Here is a 27,014-nt window from a genome sequence, read left to right as displayed (position 1 = left end):
GAATCCAGAACTTTCCTGCGACAGGTAAAGTACGAACAGGATGGTGTGGCACAGTTCACCTCATTCTTCCTGCATCCAGAGCCTCGGGTATTCCCTCACTGAGCAACTCTGGCTTCTGCAGCTCCATCCTCTGAGAGAAGAAGTCCTGTAGTGTGCCCAACGTGGGCAAGGGGCTGGCACTGGCCCTCGGATCTGTCCCAGGTAGCTTTGCATCCCCAGGCCCTGTCCTGGCTGCCGCCCTCCTCTCAGGTCCAGGTTCTGCCTCCGTCCTCTGTGCGTCCTGCTGTGCTGCCTGCCTGTAGCTGGTGCCTGGCCCCAGCTTCCCCATGGTGCTGGTGCACCGAACCTGCAAAGGGCGTGATGGTTCCACCTGCAAGTCATCCTCTGAGCTGTGTGGATCACGCCTCCTGCCCAGGCCGATTGGGAGAAAGACGTGCACATGCTCCGTATGCTGGCGGTTAAGGGGCCTCCCAAGAATGAAGGTGCTCAACCTCTGCCCTCCTCTTGACTCCCTTCTTGCAGTTGGCCTTTTCCCCTTGGCCAGCAGTTTGCGGCTCCCTCCTGCATCCCTAGAACCAGCCCTGCCCTGCAAGGGCTGCCCTGGCCTCCGGAGTGCCAGGAGCTGCTGCTCAGGCTAGCCCATATGGTTTTGGCTGACCTGTCCCCCAACGCACGGACCCAAGGGATAGCTCTGGGGTTTATGGGCCTCAATGAAAACTGAAGATTGGGAGCAGGAAAATGGAGCCTCTGGGAGTTGATAATGAGTTGGCTCATTGATTTTCATGAAGTGGTCACCGTGGAAGAAGGAGAGAAAACGTTAGGTATCCTTAGGAGAACTGAAAATCCCCTGACAGTATGGGTCATGACTGACAATAGCGAAACACTTAGGAAAGGTGCTGCAGTCTCTTTGCCAGCTCTTTCGTGTCTCCCCAGCTTCTTCATGCCCCTTCAAGACCCCAGAAGGCGCATGGCTTTAGTGCTCTGCTGACCCAACCTCATCACCTTGACCCAACTCCAGGTTGCAATCCCAACAGCCATTCGGCATCGCATGGTTACCTCTTCGGTATCTGGGGAGGAGGCAGAACCCCAGGATGCCCCGCACCCCCAGACACACTTTCTCTTTGTTATTCAGACGCAGTCCAGACTTGGGGAGAGGATTTACAGGTGTAACGTCCCAAATCAGTTGTCTGTAAGATCTTACTCTGTGGGCCTGACCTAATCAGCTGAGCCCTCAGAGGGACCAAGCTCCTCCTGCAGGAGGGACTGCAAGTATTAGGGATTGATCTTACAGAGGTCCCCTGGTGCCAGCCTTGAAGATGGAGGGGCCACCTGGCCAGGAATGTGTGCTTCTGGGGGCTGAGAGCGACAGTGGCTAACACCAGTAAGAACGCCAGGTCTTCAGTCCTACAACTGAAGGAGCTGAATTCTGCCAACACCTGAATGACCCTGGGAGACGAGCCTGGCCTCAGGTGAGACCACAGGCCCAGCCAACACCTGAATTTCAGCCTTCAAGAACTGGATGAGCCAAGCCACAACTCCTAAGCTATGTACCTGCGGGCTAACAAATGGGTGTTGGTTTACGTTGCCAAGTTTGTGGGAACTTGTTAGAAAACAAACACGACATCTTAAGCTTAAATGTCTGAAACAAACGTGGACCATCCTGAGTTTTCATCACAGCTCATGGAAACGCTCAAGCAAAACCCAGAGGGAGTCCTCCTTCCCTCCATCTTACCTCCCATCCATCAGGAAATCCACGATGAGATGTCTGGTTGCATCCACCTGCGGGGCTGACTGGAACGTCAGGGAGCTTCACTCACATGTGGCACCTCGGTCCCCTCACATCGCCTGCCCCTGCCTCCCTGGCAGTGCCTGGGCTTCGTCCCTGCATGGTGGATGTAGGGTTGTTGGATGCTTACATGAAGACCAATCTCCAAGAGGGAACTCTGAACAGGGAGGGTAGATTCTTCAGTGTCTTACGGCCCAGCCTTGGGAGTTATGCACCATCATTCTGCCATATCCGATGGACCAGACAGGTTGCGAGGGTTTAATGGAAAAGAAATGGACCTCATCCCTGGAGGCAGCAGTGGCAGAGAGCAGCGTCCATGTCTAGCCGCCCCGGGCACAGGCAAGCAGGCAGACTGGAGCCCAAGCCTGTGCGACTCCTGTCTCTTCTCACCTCCTGCTGCCTCTGCTACTTCTCTCACTTCCTTGTGGGACAATTCAAATCAACTATGTACGGGATTAAACTCACCCCTTCCCGACTGCCCCACTGGATTGCAGCTGCGCTCATCTTCCCAGGTCCCAAGCCGCACACTTGGCCACGGTTTCTGATTCCTCCTGCACCATTTCCATTTTTCCTCTTGAAATGCCTCAGGTGCATCTTCCCTTGGAAGGGTCCCCTCTGGTTCCACCTGTACCCTCGCTTTGCCTTCAAATGCTGAAGGGGTGACGCCCTTCAGAATGGAATAGTCTAACAAGTGGAACGTCGGAGCAACTACCAAATGACCACACACAGGGTTTTAGGAGTCCTTAGGACACAGCCTGAATGGAATGTTATGCAGTATTTAAAATCACGGTTAAATCATTTAGAAAGCACAGAAAACTACCCTGTTTCCCCGAAAATAAGACCTAGCCAGACAATCAGCTCTAATGCGTCTTTTGGAGCAAAAATTAATATAAGACCCTGTATTATATTATATTATATTAATTATATTATATTATATTATATTATATTATATTATATTATATTATGTTATATTATATTATATTGTATCATTAAACCTGGTCTTATATTATAGTAAAATAAGACCAGGTCTTATATTAATTTTTGCTCCAAAAGATGCATTAGAGTTGATTGTCCGGCTAGGTCTGATTTTCGGGGAAATACGGTAGTTCACAATGTTAGGAAAAAGGCAGAACGCCACCTTTATATTCAACATGGTCTCCATTATGTAAAAAATGCACTGAAAAAGATATGAAAGGAAATGTGCTGAATGCTATGGCAGAGAGTATCGTCCATGTCCAGAAGCCCAGGCACAGGCATGGTACCAAATGATGGGTGATTATTTTTAATTCATCTCACGTTTTTGTGCAATCCAAATAGTTCCTCCAATAAGCATGCATTTATTTCATAATAAAAAATATAACGTTGAGGAACACATCCTCAATTTTAAGTGAAATATTCGCTGTCACATTCTGCTGACAACGAGAGGGCGCCGATGCCCACTGGTGCCAAATGCTGCCTTTGCTCTCTCCCCAGGTGGGCGGGGGCAGGACGGCAGCCCTGTCATCACCTTCCCGGACTACCCAGCCTTCAGTGACGTCCCAGACAAGGAGTTCCAGAATGTCATGACCTATCTCACCAGCATCCCCAGGTGCGTGTTGCTGCTTCTTTACAGAGGTTTACGAGTCTCCTTGAGTCCCCCAGTGGCTTTTTGAAGGGCCTAGGCATTTGTCAGATAAGGCGGTTGTGGCTGAGGGGAGTTCAGGAGCCTGCCTGAGGTCACGCAGCTGAGCAGTGAAAGATGCTGGATCAGAATCCAGGTGATCCAGCTTCAGAGTTGGCATCCTTCCCCTCACCTGGGGGAGGTGTCCAGCTCCAACCTGCACTGCCTAGGGTCCAACTGAACCCAGGGGACGTTTCCTCCCTCACAGATAGTGTCCAGCCTTCCATTAGCTGAGCAAGGCAATGCTGGGAGGGGCTTTTTCCACGAGAGAGAGGCCTCACTGCAGAGGTGGTCGTGACCTTCCAGGCCTGGGACCCGGCCCTCAGAAGTAGTGAGGATGTCACCTCATGCTCTGACACAGGAGCTACAGCTTCTGTTTAGGTGTAGTGTACAACACTCTCTGTAAGGATGGGAACAACCTTGCAGGTGATGTTTCCTTCCTCCTGTTGCGTGAAGTACGAGGAGACATAAGTGTGGGGAGATTAACTAGCAAAAACTAAGCATGGCGGCATAGGAACTCAGGAACACTCTTCATTCCTCACCAGCTGTAAGGGCAAGTTTCAGAATTTGGGTAACTTAGCGCTCTTTGAATTAGTCTAATCTAGAAAACAGACTGAAACTGCAAGTTGGAGCAACCACTACATGTCATATAAAAACTATCAATTGGTAATGACTGGTCACCAATCAGTGCTGGGGTGGGGAGGAGGTGTAGATTCTTCTAGCAACCTGGCCTGTGGGGGAAGGGAGGTCAGGTCAGTTGGGAGAGCCTCTGGACAAGCGTGGCAGTGAGTCACTTGGCAGAAAGGTAGGCGACATGCACCCTGGCTCAGCCGTGTGGGGTCTGTAGTCACCATCTCCATCGTCCTTTCTCTCTCAGTACCCACCTCAGTGTACCAGGCCCCGGGCAGCCCAGCTGAGGCAGGAGGGGCAGCCGAAGCCCTGGTTGCTGAGCAGCTTTCTTAAAGGTCCCCTCTGGCTGGCCACGCGCCCTCTAGGGGCAGAGGGATGGGCTTCACGCTGGGGCCTGCCATGCTGCAAAGCATCTCCATTTATCTTCTCCCTTGACTCAAAATCATAGAGACAGGAAGGAGGTTGTCTTGCCCATTCTATAGATGATGCCACTGGACCTCAGGTATGACATCACTAAAGTAAGATCACACATCTATCTAGAAAGTGCCCAGAAGATTCAGAGTCCCCCGTGTGGTAGGACAGAGGGGTGTCCTTGGGTGTGGACCTAGGACAATGCGCCAGCACTCAGTATGCCCAGCAGGGGGATGCTGAAATGCTATAGGACCCCCTGGTGGCAGGGACATGCTAGCAGGAAGAAACCAACAAGAAGAAAGGGCAGTATCTGAGCATGAAATGATGCACTTAGCAGTGGTTTTAGGGAAGAAAAAGTTGAACTGATGTAAAAAGAAAATGGATCTTGGCTGTGGTTGGCAGCTGACTGTGGACACCCTGTGAAGTCTGGCTGGTCTTCTGGAGGGTGGGTTTCTGCACCAATGTCCTAAGCTTCCCCTATGGGGACCATCTCCAAGGTGTGGAGGGCAGTTCCACATCCAGGAGAGGCAGTGGCCTTTGTCCCTCCGCCCTCGGCCCCTTGGCCCCAGGCCTCTCTCTAAAGTCTAGGCAATGGAGCTGAGTAACATCTCCAATTGAACACTGAATGCTAAGTTTATGAACTTCTCAAGTGTCAAAGCTATTGTTGGTCCTTATACCTTTGAGCTATACGTTGGAGTATCTTCTCTTTGTTGAACCTCCTTCCACTCATTTCCTTTTTAGAAAACATCATGGAGTCATTCAGCTGCATACTTCACTTTTGCTGAATGGTAACTGAATAGAATCTGAGGAATTCAGAGGCTATATATGAAAGCTGAGAGAGCTCAGCACTCACGCGTGCTTCGCAATCTTTTTTTATAGAGTGGCTCAAGAACCTGTCAGGGCCTCCTCACTGTCCATCTCATTTTTCTCTGTCTTGTTCTCCTACCCCAATTTAGGCATCTAAAAATCCTGTAGATTCAAATTCATCACGGCCATCTCTGTACCTATAGTCATGATTCCTGAACCCTGGCCGAGGCAGTGGCTAGCCCAGGAGTCGGTGCCCAGAGAGAGCAGCCTTGCTGCAGTGACCTGTCTGAGCCAAGGGGTTACAAGGGCGCTCTCCCTGCTCTCCCACTGCCCATATAAGATGGGTTCAGGGGGGTGAATCCTTCCCTGCCTATGGATGGAAACTCAGGTTTTCTGGTCACTCTTACATTTCAAAAGGTCAAGGAACTATATCTGGAAATGTCAACACTCAACATTCTGCGCCTGACGCAGAGGTGCACCTTCTTCTTCCCAGACTACAAGCAGACAGGACACTGGGAAGGGGCAGCCAGATTCCCTATGCCCTCTCTGGATCTTCCAGGCTGGTGCCATCTTCTCCCCTTGGGGTCACCACCCTTGCTGGTCTTGCTGGTCCTCAGCCCATCTGACCTCAGGGCCTTTGTACTTGCTGTTCCTCTGCCTGGTCTCCAGAGACACTCATACTCCAAGCCAGCTCTTCAGGAAGGCCCTCCGTCAAGCCCACTGCTCCTCCACCCCGAGACCCCTTGCCCATCCGGCGTGTTTGCTTCATGGGGCTTATCTGAAATGGGGCTTATCATTGTTTTCCAACTTGATTTTGCTCTGTGCCTGCCCTCGAACGCAGGTCCCTGAGAGTGGGTACATGGCTACTTGGTAAATATTTGTTGGATAAATACACTTCATTTGCAGGTAAATAAAGTAAATTCACGGAGGCCAAGCTGCCTCGGGAGGTATATAGGCTATCCTGTGATCCCTCACTGAGAACACTGATCTCCCTTCACTTAGAATGAGCAGCCTTTGTTTCTCTGTTCTTCTATTTTTTTTAAGGGTTCTTATTCCCAATAGAAAGAAGGGAGCCTTTCAAAACCCTGATACCAAGAATGCATGTACAAAATATACGCAAGATCAGAGGGCAAGAAGCACAACCTGTCCTTTGAAAGCTGAGGAATTACTGCATGTTATCTTTACTTTATAATACACGGTGCTATAAAAGTGGCCATAAGGCAAGTTTGAATACTTGAAGCCTATACCCAAGGGCTTTGTTTCCAGGAAAAGGGGTGTGTGTATTGATTGGGCTTTCGTTTATGTGCGTTTTATTCATATTATTTCCCACTGAGAATGATTAAAAAGCCCAAAAGCTGGAGTGATGGATCTGTACCTGTCAGGTCCAAAGCACTCTTTTCAGCCAGAAATAAAACTCCCAAATTAAAAAATAAAAGTAGACAATACATCCATCGTGTCAAAAGACAGCTGCAGTGCCCAACTAACATGAAGGACCTACAGAGAAAAGGAATTAGGTGTTACGCGTGCAGCTGTCCGGGCAGGCCACACAGAAGCCACCAGGGTCAGGCAGGCTCCCGCACCTGTGTGTAAAACTCTGAGTCCATTGCCCTGCAGGGTGATGTGTCAGTCACAGCACCTTGAGGTAGGTGCCATTGAGGGTATCATCTCTGAAAGAGGGAATAATTTTTGGTGAAGTTCTAAAGAAGGCAAAAGTGCAGTCTTCCATCGGTTCACACAGCTAAGCATTCCTAGAGAATTTAGTGTACATTAAAAATGTAGGGGAGAAAATCTTGTATCTGTAGGTAAAGCAAGGGTTCCCTGCATCTGTGTGTTCAGGACAAGGGACCAGCTTGGTTGCAAGGTGAAGATACAACTGACATGCCCAGAAGTATCTGCAGTGGCCCCCGGGCTGCTTCCCTGTTGAGCAGCACCCATATATGGGGCAATCCCTTCATTCTCCTGTGGGAATCTGTGGAGAGAAAGAGATGTCCCTTTGAGCACTCGCCGTGGCTAGAGGGCTGGGGTTTATAGCTCAGATGCCTACACCCTTGCGATTCCTAATGGGGTTTGTTACACACACACACACACACACACACACACACACACACACACACCACACACACCACACACACACACCCTCATTTACAGGAGAAAGGACTGCCACCTCGTGGACACAACCAGCATTGCAGCCAGTCCTCTTAAATATCCATGCTAAACAGACTAGAGTCAGGAGCTAGGCGGGCTTCTTCTAGAAAGTAAAAACTCCTCACACAGGCAGGTCATTGGCACAGGATTTATTCCAAACTGCTGCTGAGCCCGAACAACCTCTCAGTAGAAAGAGTGAAATTTAGAACCAGGTATGTGCTTTTAAATGTCAATGCGCATTAAATGGACAAATCTCTCCTGAAGACTGTTTCTAAGAGATACCGACTCTTACAGTTGTTAACCAAGCATTGATTTTATCCTTTTAAAAAAATGTATTATGGGCTGATTTTAGTTCGCCTTCTGTTATTAATGCAAATGACGGAAGCCCCAATTTTAGCCATTACATTTGATTAGTAGTTACCAAACATTGTGAAATATTGCACTGAAACAGGCAGTCTTCATCCAGATGTATCAGACATATGTGACTATGAGGCAAATTATTGTCTTTTGAAAAACGACTCCGTAAAAGGAACATGGAAGGACTGTAAGATGTATCAGCTAGAGTATCAGCTGGCGTCCTGCCAATGTGGCCACACGATGGGGATGTCCCTTTGAGCGCTCGCCGTGGTTAGAGGGCTGGGTTTTACAGCTCAGACGCCTACACCCTTGCAATTCCTAATGGGGCTTGTTTGCCATCATCTGCCAGGCCTGGGTGGGGGCAACCCCACGGACTTGAGAGAACAAGTGACAGTGAAGCACATGCCTGGCCCCGGACAGCGGCCCTGTGACCTCCCTACGGACAGTTACACAACGGAGAGAAAGGCAGGGGAAGGTGCTCTGGCCAGTTCTTCCCGTCTCTGTCTATTGTGTGCTGGGCAATATAAACCCAACAGTGAACAAAATACATAAAACCCTGCTGCTTGCATTCTCAGTAAATTAAATAAGAGGTACACAGGGGTTGGACTGTGAAAAAGGGGGCATGAGAGAGAAAGGAGGGATGCCAGGAGGGGCAGTAAGAGGGACGCCCCCATGAGAAGCTGACTTACAGGAGTCGAGGGGGCCTCCTCACGGACAAGTCCTCACAAACGCCCCGAGGAGGGAAGAGGAGGGGAGGGAGGAATTAGAGATGGCCTGACTGATGGTTTTCTGAGGACGGTCACCCAAGAAAGGAAGGTGCAGGTAGGAGGGTCATATTAGGTTTGGGATGTCACTTGCATGTCCAGGGAGACGTCTTGGGTTGAGGGCTGGTATTTCTGGGTAATGTGAGGGGGGTCTGGAACTCTGGGGTGAGCCCCCAGCCACTGTATGGATTTGGGAACTGTGGGCATTTGGGGGGTGAGGACCTAGAGGTGGGCAGTGGGAGGCCCAGGTATTCTAGCTGGAGGAAGTCAGTGGGAAGAGGAAATGCAACAGGGTGAGGAGGGGGAATTGGCCCCAACTGGGGTCCCAGGAGGGTACCACCCAGATCCTGTAGGGCTCTGTGGGGGCATGCCATAGGTCAAAAGGTCGAGAGGTCACTGGCCATGCTATGCCTACAACTACTTGTGGCCCCCTTCCCTCTTAAGTGTCCTAGTACATTATATGGTCGCGCTACTGATGGGTGAAATAAGATGAGAATGAGGAATTCAGTGGGATTCTCACGACATACAGGCCTTTGGGAACGCTAACAGTGAAGGGTGGGGAGTAAAATGCTTATTGGAGTAAATTCCATAAAAATGGGAGGAGAGCGATCTGAGACAGTAGATGAGACACCTCCTTCCAGGATTTTGCTTCCAAGAGGAGCAGAGAAATAGGTCAGTTAGCTGGTGAGAGGGAGGCAGACACAATTTTCTTTTAAGGTGAGAGAAATAACAGCATGTTGATGCTGATGGACATTATCCAACAACAAAAAAGCAAGAGCAATAACTATGTGATTTCTTTTGCACTTAGCCATTTGATTTACACAAACCATTTGATTTCTTTGTGCACCTCGTGTGAGTCCAGTACTCAGTGAATGGCGGTGGGGATGACGGAGCCCGTGCAGTGGGCAGGAATGCTGAGGCTGCAGGACCTCTCCGTCCCTCCACTCCGGGAACCTGGATCTCTCCTCCACCTCCAACCTCCAACCGCCCCCCCCACCTCCCTATCTCCTCTTACCCTACACGGTGGCAAAAGGAACGTTTCAAACTCAGTCTGATCCTGTCCCTCCCTGTGAATGGAGTCCTCCCTGTATACACACACCCACATGCACACATGGTGCACACAGACACGCACAGACACACGCACATGTGCGCTCACACATGCAGAGGGCTGCCAACACTGAGATAGTAGATTTCTGGCTTTTCTTTGCAAAACAGCGATAGCAGCGCTGGCCTTGCATTTCCACTCGGCAATCCTGCAGGAACCTTCCCCTGTGGTAGGTTCTGGGGGCTTCACCCACCTACTCTACCCAAGGTTTGGGAGATAATATCAAGAGGATCACCTTCCTCTACTGCTGCAGTCTCGCCTCAACCCAATTAAAATACAATTCAGCAGCTCCTTGTGTTAATTGAAGCTGACAATGACGTTGACTTTCCATGGACAGGGTTCAAATCACCCAGCTGCTTGGGAGACAGTATCTCATCTCCCAGTTGGTTTTCAATGATAGGCCACATTTACCCTGATAAGAGGCATGCACACATGGGTACCTCCGCACACAGGTGTGCGTATACAACACACATACATAAACATGCATGCACACAGGCCACACGTACACTCACACGCACTGGCACACGTGCATAAACACACACACACATGCAGGCACACACACGTACCCAGGTTGCACGGCCCATGTGAAAGAGAAAGGCAGATGCACATGGAATGGTACAGGAATGTAATGTAGTCTGACTCCCAGTCAAGAGTTCTGAGCACTTCTAATGTATTAATTCTAAGACTAACCATAGAACCAAGCTGACTCACTCTCCCATTGCCAGCTGCCTGAGCTGCTTATTCCAAGAGGTGCTTGCCCGTCAAGCTATGTAAGCTTCAGGCCAGCCAGGCCTCAGCCCTTGGAAGCACCTTACTTTTCACTGCCAGTATGATCTCCAATTGAATTGTCAATATAAAGATTGAAAAATGTGTGAGTGAATGCACACATTTCATAATATACACACGGAAAAGAGCTTCCACCTTACCTCCTGCCTCCTTCCCTCAGAGCATTAACTCTTAACTCTGTCAGTTTGGGAAAAATCATGACTTTGTTCTATCCTGTTCACATGCTTCCTCCAAAACGGGGCAGCACACACGTCACATGACAACCCTCCTCTTCTTAGCTCACAGGATCTCATGGACATCGCTCAAGGCAGCACCTTTTGCCTCATTCTTTCAGTGGCTGCATCACACCCTCTGGTGTAGATGGACCTACCACACCGAGTCTGAGCCTGTTGGTCCTTCCCTCACCGGCTCCCTTCAGGGTCCTGCTGTGATGAACAGCCATGTTCCCAGCCTAGCTGGGTTTTGCATTCTGTTTATGAGATCAGATGGCTTGAAAGTGATCCCATTTGTAATAGTCCTCAGACACTCTGGCTGGGTGATCCTTCCCCCTCCCGCCCATATAATTAGAAAGTAAAGGGCCAGTCTTGCCATTTGCTGTCCAGTGGCTTTGCTCAGCCCATGGCCCCACGTAGTCTGAACCTCTGGGAGCTCAGTGACCCTGCTCACTGCGGTGACCTCCTGCACACACGTCCTGTCTCTACAGCTCATGTTCTCCTGGGGGAGCCAGCAGCTGCCCATCTCCTCGAGTCTTCTTCCTTTGGTGTAATGGTCTTTCTCTCTCACTGCAGTCTAGTACGAGAGCCACCGGCCACACATAGCTATTTAAACTTAACAAGTAAAACCAAATAAATATAAAAGTTCGTTCCCTGGGTCGGGCCAGCCATATTTCAATTCACATGTGGCCAGTGGCTGCCGTATTGGGCAGCTCAGATGTAGAACGTTTCCATCTGTTGGAGCACGTGGGCTGTGATAGGATGGTATTCCATTGACAGCAGCCATGCCCTTTATTTATGGAGGGAAGGCCAAGAGATTATTAACCTGATCCCCTGCCCAGGAGGAGAAACCACGGCCCTTGTCTTACTTGGAAACAATGACATTTTGCTGTGAGGGAAAAATATTCATAACATACAACTTACCATCTTAACCATTTCTAAGTATGTAGTGAGGGAAACTTGTGGAAGTGTTTGCTTGGGGTTTGGGAAGCCCTTGCCTTGCCACCCCGGGTGCCCCTGCTAGCTCATCTACGCCACGGGGGCTGGGATGACGCAGAGAGGGAAACACAGCTCGCCTGGAAGCCTGTGCAGCTAGAGTTTCAGCTCCAGCTGGAGAGGAGACACCTGAGGCGGGTCCTGGTGGAGGAAGGAGCCAGATAAGCCCCGGGCTGCAGGTGAGCAGCGGAGAGTCAGGACGGAGGAGGAAGGGCTGCCACGTCCAGGACCTGTGCTCGGAGCAGGAGCCCTAAAGGTGGACAGCTGGGGCTGAGCACGGACCCAAAGCAGGTAATGAGCAGATTCCAGAAGGTCCTCAGCCTAGATCTGACTTCCCAAGGTGGTGCCTTTATGCCCCCGGGGGGCAGTCCACTCCATGATTACAAAGAACTGGCCAGTGGTGTGCACCTTTTCATTTCTTTTAACGTATTTAAAGAATGTATGTGGTGGTTCGTTTTGTTTTTTATAGCATTTTTTTAAGCTGTGGTACGATATTGATAATATACAACTTACCATCTTAACCATTTCTAGGTGTATGTGGTTCAGTGGTGTTAAGTATATTACATTGTTGTGCACAGATCCCCAGAACCTTCTCATCTTCCCAAACCGAGCCTCTGTCCCTATTAAACACTCACCCCCCTATTCTCCCCCAGCCCCTGGCACCTGCCATCCTACTTTCTGTCTCTACGAATTTGATAATTCTAGGGACCTCACAGAAATGGATTCATACCGTGTGTGTCTTTTTGTGACTGGCTTGTTTCACCGAGCATAATGTCCTCAAGGTCCATCCATGCTGTAGCATGTGTCAGAATGTCCTTCCTTGGTAAGTCAAATAGTATTCCATTGTGTGGACGCGCCACATTTTGTTTATCCATTCATCTGTTGGTGGAGGAAGCTATGTTTTTTAGCTCGATTAGAAAAGTCTTTGAAAAATAGGTAAAATACTCCGTTTTCCTCCTGCCCTGTGTAGGCTTGAGTAGCCCAGGGCCAGGTATGTGTGTTGACCTCTTCATTGGCTACGAATATTATCACTCCTACTCTGCATTCATGGGTTCAAACAAATTCCAAGTACGTTCATAATGATTCCCCTGGATATCATAGTTTTGGTTTTCTTCGTTCGTTTTTGTCCCCCAAATTTATATTTATTGGTACGGAAAAAAACAACTCGAATATAAAGAACATAAAAATGCATGTTTTCAGGCTCTTTAGAGAAGTCACTTTGTATTTGTTTTGTTTTTTAAAAAGTGGACTGTTCTGTTTGGGTTGTGAAGAAGAGAGGTAATGCTACTGTTTTGTGACAAAGGGCTCCTTGGCTGGTACCCTCTCATCTGCAGCTCATCTTGTACGCATCTGACTTGCCAGCCCCATCGGGGATTGCAAGTAACTTTGAGAACAGATATTATACATGACCGTGTGTGGGAGAGTTCTTTTTTTTTCCCTAAGCATTTGATGTTTCTCTTGCTCTTTGCTTTCTGGGATGGAAAGCTGATCAGTGTTAAGATAAACATATTGCACAAATGATATTATAATAGGTTAAGTGTTTGAATCGTAAGAAGAGAGAAGAAAGAGCCAGTAAAGAAATGTTCAGAATCAGATGCTCAGGAAACATATTCAGGGTCACAGGATTTAAACCCAGGCAGATAAATCACAGGGGCAGAGAGAAACGTGGCCACAGCATTTTCCTAACAAAAGGAAAACAAAGAAATAAAAGAAAGTCTTTTTAACATTTGCTAACTTTTATAGACCAGTGTCAAAATATGGGATGAAAAAGAGAGAGAAAAGCAAGGAAATACAGTCAGGTGGAGGCCCGGGAAGGGGAGAGTGGGCCCAGCCTAAAGCCAAAACCCGTGTGTTCTGCAAGTTCGTCTATGTGTACCGCACTCTCCAGCTGCAGCATCCCCTGCATGCTGCCCCTCCTGCCTCCACCCCCACCCAGCCACCTGCCTGCCTGGCCCTGTCCATCTCCTGGCCCTTCTGAGCTGGCCCAGCTCTCAGGACCCACCTGCTTGGCCAGGGCCCTGACATCCTACCCAGCCCTTAAGGGAAGCTGGACCTTCCCTCCCATGGGACCCTGGGACCTTGTCATGGATGGACAAGCTCCACCTGATGCCGGTCCCACCACCTGCCAGGGATAGTCTGGGATGGATGCCAGCTTGTGACTGCCTCCTGCAAGAGCACACCCTGGCCTGATGCTCGCCCCCATCACTGGCCTTGTTTCCTCCGGTCCTGGTCCCGGCACCAGGTTGAGAGGTCTTGTTAGAGGTGGCTCCAAGAACACTCACCAGGGCACCCAGTATCACCATGGTCCTTTCACACTGGGAAGAGGCTTCCTCATTGTCCTCCAGCTTCGAGCCATGAGCTCTGGGCATAGAGTGGAGTGAGACCCACCTGGAGCCATGGGTTCACACCTGCCTAGCTTGCTATTACCTGTTGATGTTTACATTCCAGAAAATATCATTCCAGGACAACGGACCTGGCTTAGCTATGTTGGACCCTCAGGTCCATGTCCACCCCCCGACGGCCGGTCCCGCCCTAGTGAGCAGCTACCGCACCCGCAAAAGACATATGGGTACAGCATGGTTAGGGAGCATTTTTGGCTTTCTCTGATTGGCCTTGAGTTGCAGACAGGGACAAAGGTTGGCGAAGCTGCAGTTATTGAAACGTCCGGATTCTCAGGGGCCAGTTGCTACGGGGTAGTTGTTTTGTTTCTGGATTGTTGTGGCAGATAGTGGTCAACTTCCCATAAGTGTGACTTCTAGATGGCAAGCTGGCTGCCTGGGCTGGTTTTCTGAGTCCGTGGCTGCAAGTTGTGCGATTGAGTTCATTTTTATAGACTGGTTCAAACTCTCAGTGGCAATAGTAACAAGTTGAACTTCTTTAAAGGATAGTTGTAACTCCAACGAAGGAGGTCATTTCACTGCTCATGGAAGGAAGATTGGAAAGCCAGTGGGGCTGGAAGGAGGGCTTTGGATGCTCCTTGAAGATGGGGAATCAAGGGAATAAACCCAGGCAAGGGACTGGCTGACATCAGCAGGGAGACACAGACTCTGGGGTTCTCAGCACGGGAACAAAGGGACACCACCCTCAAGGGGCTGGAGAAATCTGGGAAGCAGAGCAGTACCGTGGTGGCACGCTCCCTTTCAGGGTCGGGCAGAGACAAAACCAGAGGCCTTGTAGGTGTGGACACGCTGAAGAGGAGGGCTGAAGCTTTGGTCAGTCCCATGTTCATTCATTCATTTGGGCATGCTGTGTGTAGGTCTGGGCTAGGCGTGGCCGGAGGCAGACAGGATGCAGCCCTCGTGGGGTGTGTGGTCAGGGTCAGCGGACTCGGCTCTCAGGGCAGACCGCTGGAGCGATGCTGACTCCTGGAAAGATCAGAGTTTCTGCAGCAACACATCAGATCTCTTGGCTACCAGAGATCTGAGGGAACCAAAAGCTCTCCCTGCCACACAGGAAGGACAGACGTGGTTTGGCGTTACAGGGTTCCTTCCCGGTATACTCCAAACCAGCTACAGAACCCAGGGCAAGGCCCATTCCGGGTCTCTCCGGTGAGGTTTGGGTAATCATAGCTAAGATCTTTCAAGCAGTGAGACCACTAATTCCTAATTCTAAAAGAAAGGCAGAGTTGAGCCCATGGTTTCTCTGTAACTTGGGGTTAAATATGGCCGCTTTTCCGGAGCAGCCTCTTCTTGTCCGCTCAGGAGGAGTGCAGTAACTTCAAAGCCCGCTGAGCCTCAGCATCAGCTAACCTCAGACACCTGGGTCAGCCGCTTGCCACCCAACCCTCCAGCCTGGGGCAGCAGTGGGGTGGCAGGGGAACCTGGGGTGGGGGCTCTCACAGAGGGCCCAAGACTCAGAAGCATGCAGAGTGTGGCCACAGATACCAGTGAATCCCTTGCGATACCTTCGGCCTGTCAGGCCCTCTTGTGTGACGGTCCCTCCCAGGCTTAAAAGTGCAGGTTGAGCAGGAATTAGCCACATGCTCATGAGAAGATAAACACCCCAGCATTAAAGGATTTGCCCCAGGGCAGGGCTGTCTTAAGACTGTCTTGTCATCCTGGTTTTTAGGAAACCAGAAAGGCACACTTGAGCACTAGATTAGTGTATTGAGAGTTAGATCCTCGGGCTCCCAACCCTTCAGACTATTCGGGATACCCTGGGCCAGGCGCGACTCCCACACATACATCCCAACAGATGACTGGGACATATAGCCATGTCCAGTCTCAGAGAGGGTGGCAGCCTCCCCGGAAGTCACTGTAACCACATTGCAGCTGGTGAAAGTTGGCCTACCCTCCATATTCCCACATAAGGCTCCCAGTGCCTGCCTGCGTCACATGTGGGACTCACTTCCAACCACAAGAGGGCGCCATTGGTCAGAACACATTTTTAAATTCTGCTCCACGAGTTCCTCCTCACGCGTTCACCTGTTTCTGTACTTCACTGGTGCTTTTGTTTATTCCTATAACTAGGATTCCTTTCTTTGTCTCCTGAAAGCCCTGCTTCCTTGAGAAGGGGAAGAGAACAGGCGTGGGGGCTGAGGCTAGGCCCAGCAAGAGGGTTTGTGAAGCCCAGTCCTGAACTGGCGCCTCCTGGCTGTGTGGGCAAGGTATGACCTCCCACTCCCCAGTTATCTCAGCCTGGAGAGGGAGTGACCTTCCAGTCCCTCAAGACTTCTTCCCATGGGCCTCTCCTCCAAAAACAGCCCTGGCCCATCACTAATGTCAGCACTTCTGTCCGCTCTCCGGCATGACACTGATGCCCCACCTCCAAAGCCCCACATTGCCCTCTTTGCTGCATCCTTGGGGCCCTGCTCCACTCCACCTGAATGTCTCCCCAGCCTTGACCCTGAGTGGGCTTGTTGCTGCCCACCACCCCCCTCCTTCCCATCCTCGCTTGCTGACGGTGCCAGGTGTCTCGCAGCCACCGCAGGTGCCCCAGCCTCCTTCCCGGCTCTTCTTCTGGGCAGAAGCTCGGAGCACTCAAACATAGCATGTCTCCCCAGCACAGGAAGTCCTCAGGGCTTGTCTGTGGGACTAGCCACTCAGGGTGTGGGATCCTTGGACCAGCAGCCTCAGCAGCATTGGGAGTTTGTTAGAAGTGCAATAAGGTGGGCCCCACCTTGGCCTCCCAAGCCTGAATCAGCGTTTTCACAAATCCTTCATGAGTCTTGGATGCACATTGCAGTTGGAGAAGCAGGCACGTTGTGGGCCCATTTCCTCACACCCCCTCCGTCCCTCGTCTCTCCCCGCTAGGGCTATTCTCTCCGTGAATGCCTTTCCTCCTCTGTCATCCTGGTTTCTCTTTGTGTCTCCGCCTGTCCCTGCTCTGAGATAAATTGGGTCTAAACCGGAGTGGGGGAGGAGGGACTGAGTCCCACACTCTCCTACCAGTTCCAGGGAACAAGATGCAGCTCAGCCTAGAGCTAGACAAATGTGATGCCGGGTGACAAAAGACCTCACTCACTGGCAGGGACGCCCAGCCCTTGTTTCTGGACTGTTCTCATGCTGCTCACTTCTCCCACCTAGTGATGGGGAGATTGGACCCACAGCGGACCAGACTCTGAGGGCCCCCCAGGTGGAGTTAGCAGGCCCATGGGTGCCCACGGCCAGCAAGCCCTGAGGTGATAGAGAGGGTTCCAGTGAAAGGGTGAATCCCAGAAAGAGACTTTATTCAAGTTCTGTGCCTCTTGATGATTTACGCCAAAAGTGAGCTCATCGGCCTCACTCAGCTGCTGGGCAGCTGGCCAGGGCAGCACTCCAATCCAAGTGTTTCGAGATTAGAGGCCAACATCTGTGTTTTGCAGGCCATGTGTGCCCAGGGTACTAGGACGCTTGATGTGGCTGCCAGCTTCTGAACTCCCTGTTTGTTCCCTGTTTACTCTACTGCCACCACCTTCAGCACAATCCGCCCAAGGCCTGGCACACAAGGAACCTTAGGGTGGGCAGCTTCTGCTGAGATCCAAGCATGAGCCGCCCTGTCCCCTGGGCATATGAGGTCACAGATGTGGGAGTGGGGAGGGGGTGTAGCAGAAGCAGGGCTTCTTGAGCTCTGGGTCCTTCACTCATGTGGGCAGATCCAGAACCCCCTTAGTGTGATGGCTGATGGAGCGATGGGACCCTATGGGCTGCTGGGAAATGGGGCAAATCACACGGCCTTGTTCTGAGGCTGCAGTGAGAGCACATGGGAAGCTTGAAGGGTCTCTACATCCTGACATAAGATGCCTTCTGTTTGTTAAGTCTATGTGCTTCTGAGTCAGCATTCCCAAAATGCTGTAGGAGACAAGAGGAGGGGGGCACAGAGGAGAGTTCTCCTGGGTTCTGGTGTGTGGGCATCTTTGCTGTCTGCTTCTCGGGCCAGGTTCCCTCAGCATGTCCCCCGATACCCAGAAGTGGTGCAGGGTCTCCTGAGGAAGCCCCTGCCTGGCCCAGCGTTAGAATGCAGTCCATAGATGGGAGGGGCAGGAGGAAGCTACTTTGTTCTGCAGAGTAGACTTGCCCTGGGAGGCAGCGTGCAGACAGCTGAGAGTCCTAACTCAGAGCCAGACCATAGGGTTCACCCGATCTGCGCTCACCAGCTGTGTGATTTTTGGGCAAAAGACTTAACCCCTCTGTGCCTCATCTCTCAGCTACCTCATATGGTTGTGATGAGGTAAAAGGAAGAATAGCTGTCAAGCTTTTAGTGTGTTGGATGGCCAGTAGCAATACTGAAGAACAAAGAAACCCCTCCTCCCAGAAGAAGAGTCTGGGCCCAGGGACTAGGGTTTCTGTTCCATCTCACCTTCCTATCTGACCTGCCCAGCCGGAATCAGGCAAGTTGGCTGGCCCTCTGTGTTGAGCACTTGCTGCTGGGGTGTAGTGGGGAGCAAGACAGCTGTGACTCTAGGTTCCTGGCACTGAAACTCAAATGATGTACAAAAAAATCCTTACCTCCATAAGAACTAAGCCAGCTCAGAAGACAGTTCTGTCTGAGGCACCACGTAGAGCTATGAAACAGAATCATTAACTTCTCGCTGTGCGTGCACCCGTGGGCTCTAGTATCAACAGCAGAACGGCTATTTTCAATGAAAGCTGAAGTTGATTTGTGTATTTACTCTAAGTCCTTTGCTGTCGTTGTACCAGATTACTATAAACTGGTAGGGTTCTTCATCATCAAGTGTGGACAAGAACAGAGAATCAACAGCACATACTCTCACAGGTGTGTGCAGACACCCACACAGGTGTGCATTTTGTATGTCGCCATCACCATCATTAAATCTGAGAGTCAGGAAAAGATGTTAGCTATGACAGCTCTGGCTTTATTACATAACGTTTATAGCAGGCATTGCACTTTCACAGAGTGCATAATTTATATTTGTTCCACATAATTTTGGTTTTCCTTTAAACCCAGGAGTGGCTCCTTTAGATAGGTTCAGAGACTTGGAAATTAGCGATGCCAGTCAGTGCCTCAGGCTGCCCCTCTCTCGCTTCTGCATGGATTGGCTGGCAGTGGCAGCTGCTGGCATTACATAATTGGCTTGGATGTGAGATTAGCCAACGGAAGCGGACCTCCTTGCTTCTGCACTGCGACTCAGGCTCCTGCATTAGGCTAAGTCGGGACGGAGGTTATCATTACACAGCGACTCAGTGTTATCTTTATCATAGATGTTGCTGTTGCAAGAAGCCATATCTCCCCTCCCATTTCCAACAGATGTTTTTGAGCCTTCAGACGTCTTGGGGATTTTCTCCCAAAGTTGTAGCGATGCCATCAAGAGTGATTTTCTAACGTGGACAAACACGAGGACCTCAGATGCTAGGAGTAACGTGATATGTGGGTCATAAAACTTCTTTTGGAGGATTCAGCCAGCTGGTCAACCCAGAAAGGAAAATGACTCGGCTCTTGATATAGAACGAGAATTGAGCTCCAGGAAAGAAGGGTTCTGCTTGATCTTTTCCTTGTGAGATGGTTGGTGTTAGGCTGGGAAGGAAATAAGCAACACACAGAAAATATCTGTCCATCTTTAGATAAGAGCAAGTTCTGGAAATTGCCCGGATGAGGCTTATGGAAATGCTGCAGTCTGCTCAGACGCCTACTTGGCAAGCGTTTTACCTTGCAGTGCAGAAGTGGAATAAGGATTATAGGAGGAATCGTTTTATTATAAGGTTTTCTTAGAGATTACATGAAAGCCTGTCTTCCTGCTGCACACACTAAATGCAGATGTCTCTCCTCCTCGTTTCAGCTTACAAGATGCTGGCATCGGATTCATACTGGTCATAGACCGAAGGCAGGACAAATGGACCTCAGTGAAGGCATCGGTCCTGCGAATAGCAGTAAGTGTCGGTGCCTGGGCTCTGTGGTGCTCCCACCTACTCTTCTCTTGGGCTGGGTGACAGCAGCGTTTCTCTTCTCGTGACCTGTCTGCCTGGGTGGCAATTTGGGCTCTGGCTGGCCCGTGTAGCCCTGGGCAGCAAAGAGCCGTGGTGTGCAGCCAGCTCAGGGCACCAGCCCGGGGTGGCCTGAGGCTGGGCCAAGGGGTGTTGGGAGCCCCACCTTTTTGGATTCCTCCAGGAGGTAGGGCATGTGTGTGCTCACGTGCGTGCATGTGTGTGTGTGTGCTCAAATGAGTTAACTCTTAGGGGGCCTGTTATAATTTGAAAACAATTCCAGCAGCTGGTTTATTTCTGACCATCTCAAGTGTGTGAGATGCTCAGGATTTCACTGTGTTTGTTCTCAAATGCAGCACAAGGTCCCGAACCAGCAGAGTATGTTATAGAGAATCTTCAGGCTAGAAGTTTGAAATTATATTGAATAGCTTTTTCTAAGTGATCTTCTCCTTTCTAAATGGGCTATTTATTCTTTAGTTTTATGACTAAATCAGATGCCTTGCCCTTCCTTGGTCACCCATTCCGGCATTTACTAATCCCCACTGCCAAGGAATTTATCTTTACATTTGTAGGGTTGGTTTGCAGACTGAGTGTTGCCCTCCAGGGCAGAAGAGCAGCTGGTCTGTGGTTGTCGCTATGGCTGGTTTTAGCCTGCAGTAATAATGTAAGGGGAAGAGTTAAGTAAGCAGAAAGCCCTTGAATCTTGTTTTCCACCCCCACTCACGAGCTCCACCGAGGAGCACTTCTCACCATGCTGAGTTTCACCCACGCTCGCATCCGGGAGCCAAAGGCATGAAAAATGTGATTGTTGGCAAGCAGAATTAGTTACCCAGAGTGACTGTGACCGGGGTCCTCGGCTGTGGTGGCTCTGCTGTTCCCAAGCATTTCTTTAAAACCTAACCGCTGACAGGGAAATTCTCCTAGCCTCTTGTTCTGGGTATTGCGTTCAACCATCTTTGGTTCCTGGCCTCTGAGAGGCTGCCGTGCTGTGGTTCTAGGTGGAGTGGAAGAATTGATTCCTTCCCTGTGGGCTGCCTCATTCATGCATCTTAACAATAATTAAAGGCTCAGTATCTGCTCTGGCTCTTACAACTTAGATCATTTTGGGTGCAAACCTATTCCTGGGCTGCTGGGTCCCATGTTTGTCTTTCTATAAAGCTTGTGCCTGCACTGCCCCAGTATGTCTCCTATTCCCTGTTCCCACCTGGCACACACTTCTCATGACATCATTTATGTGACACAAATCAAAGCACTTCAGAGTGTTTCAAAAGAAATACATCTGTTTTCTAATCAGCTTTCCTTTATTTTAAACTCCCCAGAAACTTGCAAAGCACTGTTGATATGCCATCAACAGTTCATAGCTGATGTAACAGTTTCAATATTTTAAATTTTGAAATAAATTTGCACATGATGTCACATGGCAGGCTACATTAAGAATTAAATTGTAAGAAACCTTGAGTCAGATGCACAATGGATTTACAACAAATGTCCTGGGTTGGATACCAAGAAGTTCCTAGTTAAGTATGTGGTTGTTTTAAAAAGTAATAATGTTATGAGAAAAATGTTTTAAAATCTGAGTTATCCATCCAGTCCTGTCACATTTACCTACCACTGATTTAAATCACCGCTGAGACATACTGGTACCACATGGACCTCTTTGTCATGGACGTGCTTGGGGCCAGGCCTCTCATCTTTGCTGGAAAGTGCTTCTTGGCGGCGCCTTTGCACACATGCCTCTCCCTGGAATGCCCTCACCCCAGTGACTTCTCTTCATTCTTCTAAAGCCCCTCTCCCAGCCTCCCAGGAGAGCAGCACTCCCGTGAGAGTCTCCTGCTTTGCCTCTGCTTCATGGAGGTGCACAGTCGTTCTTTGTTTGCACACCATGGGTTCCTTAAAGCCAAGGCCAAGCCCCATCCATCTTCGTGCGGCCGGGCACTCAGCCCAGGCCCTGTGTGAGACACGTTCGCCATAAATGTCTCTCGAGTCAATCTGTGGCTCCTGGTTAGAAACAAGAGGGTCCCCACATGCAGGATTGCGTCTTTAGAAACAGACACATTATTTTTTAAAGCAGAAGTAATCCTTCAGATCCCCCTGCAATTCAGCAGTGTGGTCCAGGGCCATCCTGTCCTAGCTGTCTGTGTCAAGCTCTCGAGTTGCCAAATATAATCAGAGTTTTATTCACCATCAAGTTCATGATCAGATGCATTTCTGAAGTGATCTGGCTCACCTTGAAAACTTTGTTTTGCGAAAATCATAACTGAAAAGTTGGTGTTTGAGTTTTTATGTTTGCATTGATTCTTTTTTTTTAATTAAGGTTTGTTGGGGTGACAATTGTTAGTAAAGTTACATAAATTTCAGGTGTACAATTCTGTAATACATTATCTATATCTCACATTGTGTGTTCACCACCCAGAGTAAGTTCTCTTTCCATCACCATATATTAGACCCCGTTTACCCTCTTCTAGAGCCCCCCTTCTCCCTTACCCTCTGGTAACCCCTAAACTATTATCTAGGTCAATGAATTTTTGTTTTGTCTTACATAATAAAAATATAGGGTTTTGTTCTGTTTTGTTTTGTTTTGTTTTGTTTTGTTTTGTTTTGTTTTTTGATCCTTTTTCCTGTAAGTCTCACTGTCATCCAACACTGGTTTGGAAATCCCAGAAGTTAGCATTTTCCTAGCACAGTTGTCGAAAATTCTCTTTAAACTCCAATACTTTTTGTTATAGGAATTTACTGATCATATTAATGCCAAAAATTCTATTCATGTATTCAACATATTTTTTGAGACGTTGCCTGTGGCTGGAACTGTGCAAAGCATTGGGCATATAAATGGGGTGTCAGCAAGAAGTGTACAGCCAAGTGTGTGCAGACAGTTGACAGAACATTGTGCTAAGAGTTATTCGCAGAGATGCCAGACAAGCATCTAGGAGGTGCCTGAGATAGTGCCAAGGTCCTAGGGGTGGTCAGGACGCTGTGGGCCAGGCCCTATTGCCCTCCTTGTGCACGTGTCCATCTCAGCCCGGGATCGGGTCCAATCTCCACCATGGCTCTGCAGTGGGGCCAAGAGGCGGGAAACAGTGCAGGCACAGTTGTCCCCGTGCCGGGGAGTGGGGAGGGCAGAGCTGGTGCACTGATGCCATCACCTGGGCTGTGTGCCCAGACAGGCCCCTTCATCTGGCCAGTGCTCTCGTCCAAGGGGGGTTTTGGGAAAACCAGCACCTCGCATCAGCCGGGCCAGTGCCCTCAGGAGGACTCGCACATGCATGGATGGTGCTGCGTACGTGACTCCCTGGGGCGCCCAGGCCACTTTGCTGCAGGTGTGACAAAGGCAAGCCCGTGGCAGAGGCTCTATTTGTCTCCAATGTGTCTGGACACCCCAGTGAGGCTCAGCGCTTACATAACGCCATGTTACTCGGGGCTGTTTTTAGCCACCGTCTGGGCTGTCTCATGAGCTGAGCTTCCCTTCATTTGGGCTGTTCTTTTTTCTTGTTTGGATGCCTTCAGCTTGGCTTGGAATAGAAAAATAGGACATTGCAGGAGCCAAAGTCCAATGTCCCTAAAATCAGACTTACGTGCTTTTGTCAAGAAGAGTGTGCATCAGCTCTGACAGGGCATTGGGAGATGTGTGTGCTGACCTGTCACAGACCATGCTCTCAGCTAGTGGACACAGGGAGAAACAAGGCCCAAAGCTGAGAATTCAAACCTCACTCTTTGTCCAAGAGTCAGTTCAAAGTTTGTACTCTCCTGGGATATAGGTAACTTGTGTGACTATTTAACTGTACTCTTCTAGGATTCCATTTCAAATTTTAATCCACATCTGCTATGTATGTGTATAAGTATGAATGTGAGAGTATGTGTGTATGTGTGTGTGTTAGCACTGGAGGGGTTTGTAATAGAGTGTACATATTCATGTTTAGAGCTAGCCTAATTCAAGCTAAATCTATATCCTAGCACATGCTGCTGAAGAAAATTGAGGTTAAAGTCGTTTTGCATGGAGCAGAACTCTGGTTTTTCCCAGAGTCAAAGCTGTCTGTGTGTGCAGAAAGGGAACAAAATGAAGTATCTGAAGGACTCAGGATTTTCAGGTCATCCAGTAAATATACTATATATGACAAAATCATATTGTCTTAAACAATGCCAGTGAATTCCTACTGTGTGCCAGTTACCAGAGGTCTAAGCACAGGCTGGCCAGCACCCAATGGAGGTGAAGACAGGGGCAGTGTGAGCACCAGGAGGGCTTCTCGGCAGAGGTGACACCAACAAAAGTCAGAAGGGAAGGAAGAGTTGTCCTGGCAGAGGGGGCGATCAGCATGCCCCTCGGGACACAGTGAAGGTGGGAGGCCAGTGGTTGTGAATCCTTCCAAGGGGTCAGGGGGTGGAGCGCAGGTTACCAACGGAGCGGAGGGGTCATGGCACTGCCCTCACCGCAGGGCCTGGGAGCCAGAATGGATAGTGCACAGCCGGGAGGCCCAGCTCCAGCTATTGCATAGCTAAGCTTTCTCAGAACGGGTTTGCTTTGAACAAATACTTACATAGTTTAGCAGAAATGCATAGCACCACCCTGAACCCACTTTGGTGGAAGGGAACAGAGTCCAGTAATAATGAGCTCCTCCTGAATCCTAGGCTCTGTTGGAGAAGGCTTTTACACGTGCAGTTTCACTCCCGCTTTCCCTGTGCTTATCGTCCCTGCACAGCAGGTAGAGACACTGGGCTTCAAAGGGCTATTGTCATCTACTGATGGAGTAGGATGGCTGGGGTCTGTCTCCAAGGCTGAACTCCTTCCCCATACCAGGGGTCCAGGCACACCAGTTGGGCAGTGCTGGTCCACACAGAGCATTCTAGAACGAAGAGCAGGCAGTGCGAGTTTTGTAATGTTGAGCGTATTCAGTTTAGTGATTGTCCTTCTTCCAAAGATTATGTCCTTCCCACTTCTTTTTCATTAAAATGTCTTTTTCTTAATGATGTTATGATAAGCTGACCGTTATTCACCGACGGGGTCTTCTGAGATGCTCCATCCTTAGTGCTCTCGTCCAAACCTCCTCAGGAGCAGCCCTGGGAGCGGGAGGCCTCTGCTCAGCTTCTCCGATTCAGACTCCGAGGTTTTTTGTGTTTTGTGTTTTTGTTTTTTTTTAATCTCTTAACACCAAAACACAAACTTTCAGATTTATATTTATTACACAAGCTTGTGGGGTGTGTTTTTTTCTGTCTACTATGAGACAGAAGTCATTGGTAAGGCTTCAGCTGCTGCGTTTGACATTAAGCATATAATGTCAGCCTGGATAAATGTGGTTGTGAGCAGACTTACGGAAATTACTTGAACTTGGGGAGGGTTTCAAACATCATCCCCCAAAGCTCCCCAGCCCCACAGTTTCTGTTATATTTTATTGGTTTTAGTTGTGTTGTTGCTTCATTGTACAAGCCTCCAAAAATATTAATTCAGAAGCCAGTTAACTCCTCTTTTTCTATCTCCAAATTATATTCATGTGGTTATCACATGGTCCCTAAGTCAATCAGTGTCAGCCCCAGAAAATGATATTGCTTTCATATTACATAGAAACCTATTATAATCATTTTATGATTACTCGATTAATGAGTAAGTCACAAAAAGATGTTGTTTGATAGCCTTCAGCCCAAATCCTCCATCTAATTACCTCTATTTTTAAAATAAAGTTTTTATTTTGGAATTGTCTCCAGCTTTTAATACATATGGTTGGCTCCAACCGAGAGAAATTTTAATTTACTGTTGTTTATATTCAAAATACATGTTTGTGTATATCATTAAGGCCTTCTCACTTGGCTAGGATCTTACAATTACGCTCTTTAATATAAAGATGCAATAACTTAAAGAAATGGAAACTAAAGCAAAGAAAAGGAGGAGAATGAACTGTTTGTCACCTCCAGCATCAGTCTCCAGCCCCAGGCTTTGCAAGGCTGGTGCCTTTCCTGTCGGGATGGGGTGGGTGAATTCCACTGCCAGTGAGTTTTCTTGCCACCTGGGTTGAATTAATCTAAGTGAAATCGCTGAAGAAGGACAAGGGCGTAGTTTGTCACGTAAGTTCCAACTGTCATCCTTACAGAGCACATCCGCCATGAGGTGTAAATCAGGGCGATAAAAACAATATTGAAATTTAGAAAAGTATGACTCACTGTCACCTCCAGAAAGAGACTTTCGTAAAGAGGTTTTCCTTAAATAGTGGTGGCCACTTTCACAAATGGTGGTGACAGGTTTGCATAGTCTGCTTGTTGATAAGTGACCCAGAATCTACCCTAGGACTTCCAACCCTCCGTGTGGTTCTCTGAGTTGTTTCCTTCCCACTCAAAGGAGTTGAACTTTATGAGTGTTGGCCTGAGTCAGTGGGAGCAGGACCAATGGAGAGACCACTGCTCACTGGGGTACATTTTTCAGTTTCCTCCTGGGCTGGTGTTGGGCAATCACATGTCCATGCTGCACTGTGTGCTCCCCACAGGATGTAGAGAGGTTTGTGTCCAAGTAGAGAGTGTGATGGTGGGACACAGGGAGCAAGGCCGAGTGACACCCTGTCTGCCTCAGAATAACCCCACCCAGGCCCAGCTCCGGGCCAGCAGGTGATCGTGGGTGAATGTGGAGATCATGGCTGGGAAGATGGCACCCCATGATCGCGCTCAGCTTACCTCCCTGTCCACGCAGCTGTAGACACTTAGCAAGCACTTGCTAAGGTGCTGGCGACCAAGGACACGTGGTCCCTGTGCTCCCGGGCAGTGACAGTGGCATACAGACATGTTGGGGGGACACAAACATGGAGGGAGGGCATGTCTAGGGGGCTGCAGGCTGGAAGGGTATGTGCCCTACTCACTGAAGTCTTAGCGCCACCCTCAATGTTCCTAGAGGATGGCGGAGGTACTTGGCAGGCATCCAGGACCTTCGGATGGAAGCTCAGGGAGCGGCCAGGCCACAGACAGTGTGGGCATCACCAGTAAGTGGGTGGCAGTTTTAAACCTTATGACGTAGCCCAGGA

The 27,014-nt window shown here is 49.4% G+C and overlaps 1 protein-coding gene across 23 annotated transcripts in view; it reads left to right on the top strand.

Annotated features, from left to right (window-relative positions):
* MCF2L (MCF.2 cell line derived transforming sequence like) overlaps positions 1–27,014 on the top strand; it is a 169,536-nt gene that overhangs the window by 109,067 nt on the left and 33,455 nt on the right. For 21 of the 23 annotated variants that reach the window (XM_074329533.2, XM_074329534.2, XM_074329537.2 and 18 more), the window contains 2 exons: positions 3,260–3,374; positions 19,875–19,965. In XM_074329533.2, coding sequence (XP_074185634.2) covers positions 3,260–3,374; positions 19,875–19,965 — 206 coding nt within the window. Of the gene's footprint in view, positions 1–3,259; positions 3,375–19,245; positions 19,470–19,874; positions 19,966–27,014 lie in introns of those variants that run through there. The other 2 variants (XM_074329546.2, XM_074329547.2) reach the window with 2 other exon arrangements.

This window comes from Rhinolophus sinicus, chromosome 16 (genome assembly GCF_057876585.1).
Source record: "Rhinolophus sinicus isolate RSI-liver-muscle chromosome 16, RSI-T2T, whole genome shotgun sequence".
Taxonomy (NCBI): Eukaryota; Metazoa; Chordata; class Mammalia; order Chiroptera; family Rhinolophidae; genus Rhinolophus; species Rhinolophus sinicus.
Note: the sequence above shows the minus strand (reverse complement) of the source record. Positions and strands in the feature narration are given on the sequence as shown.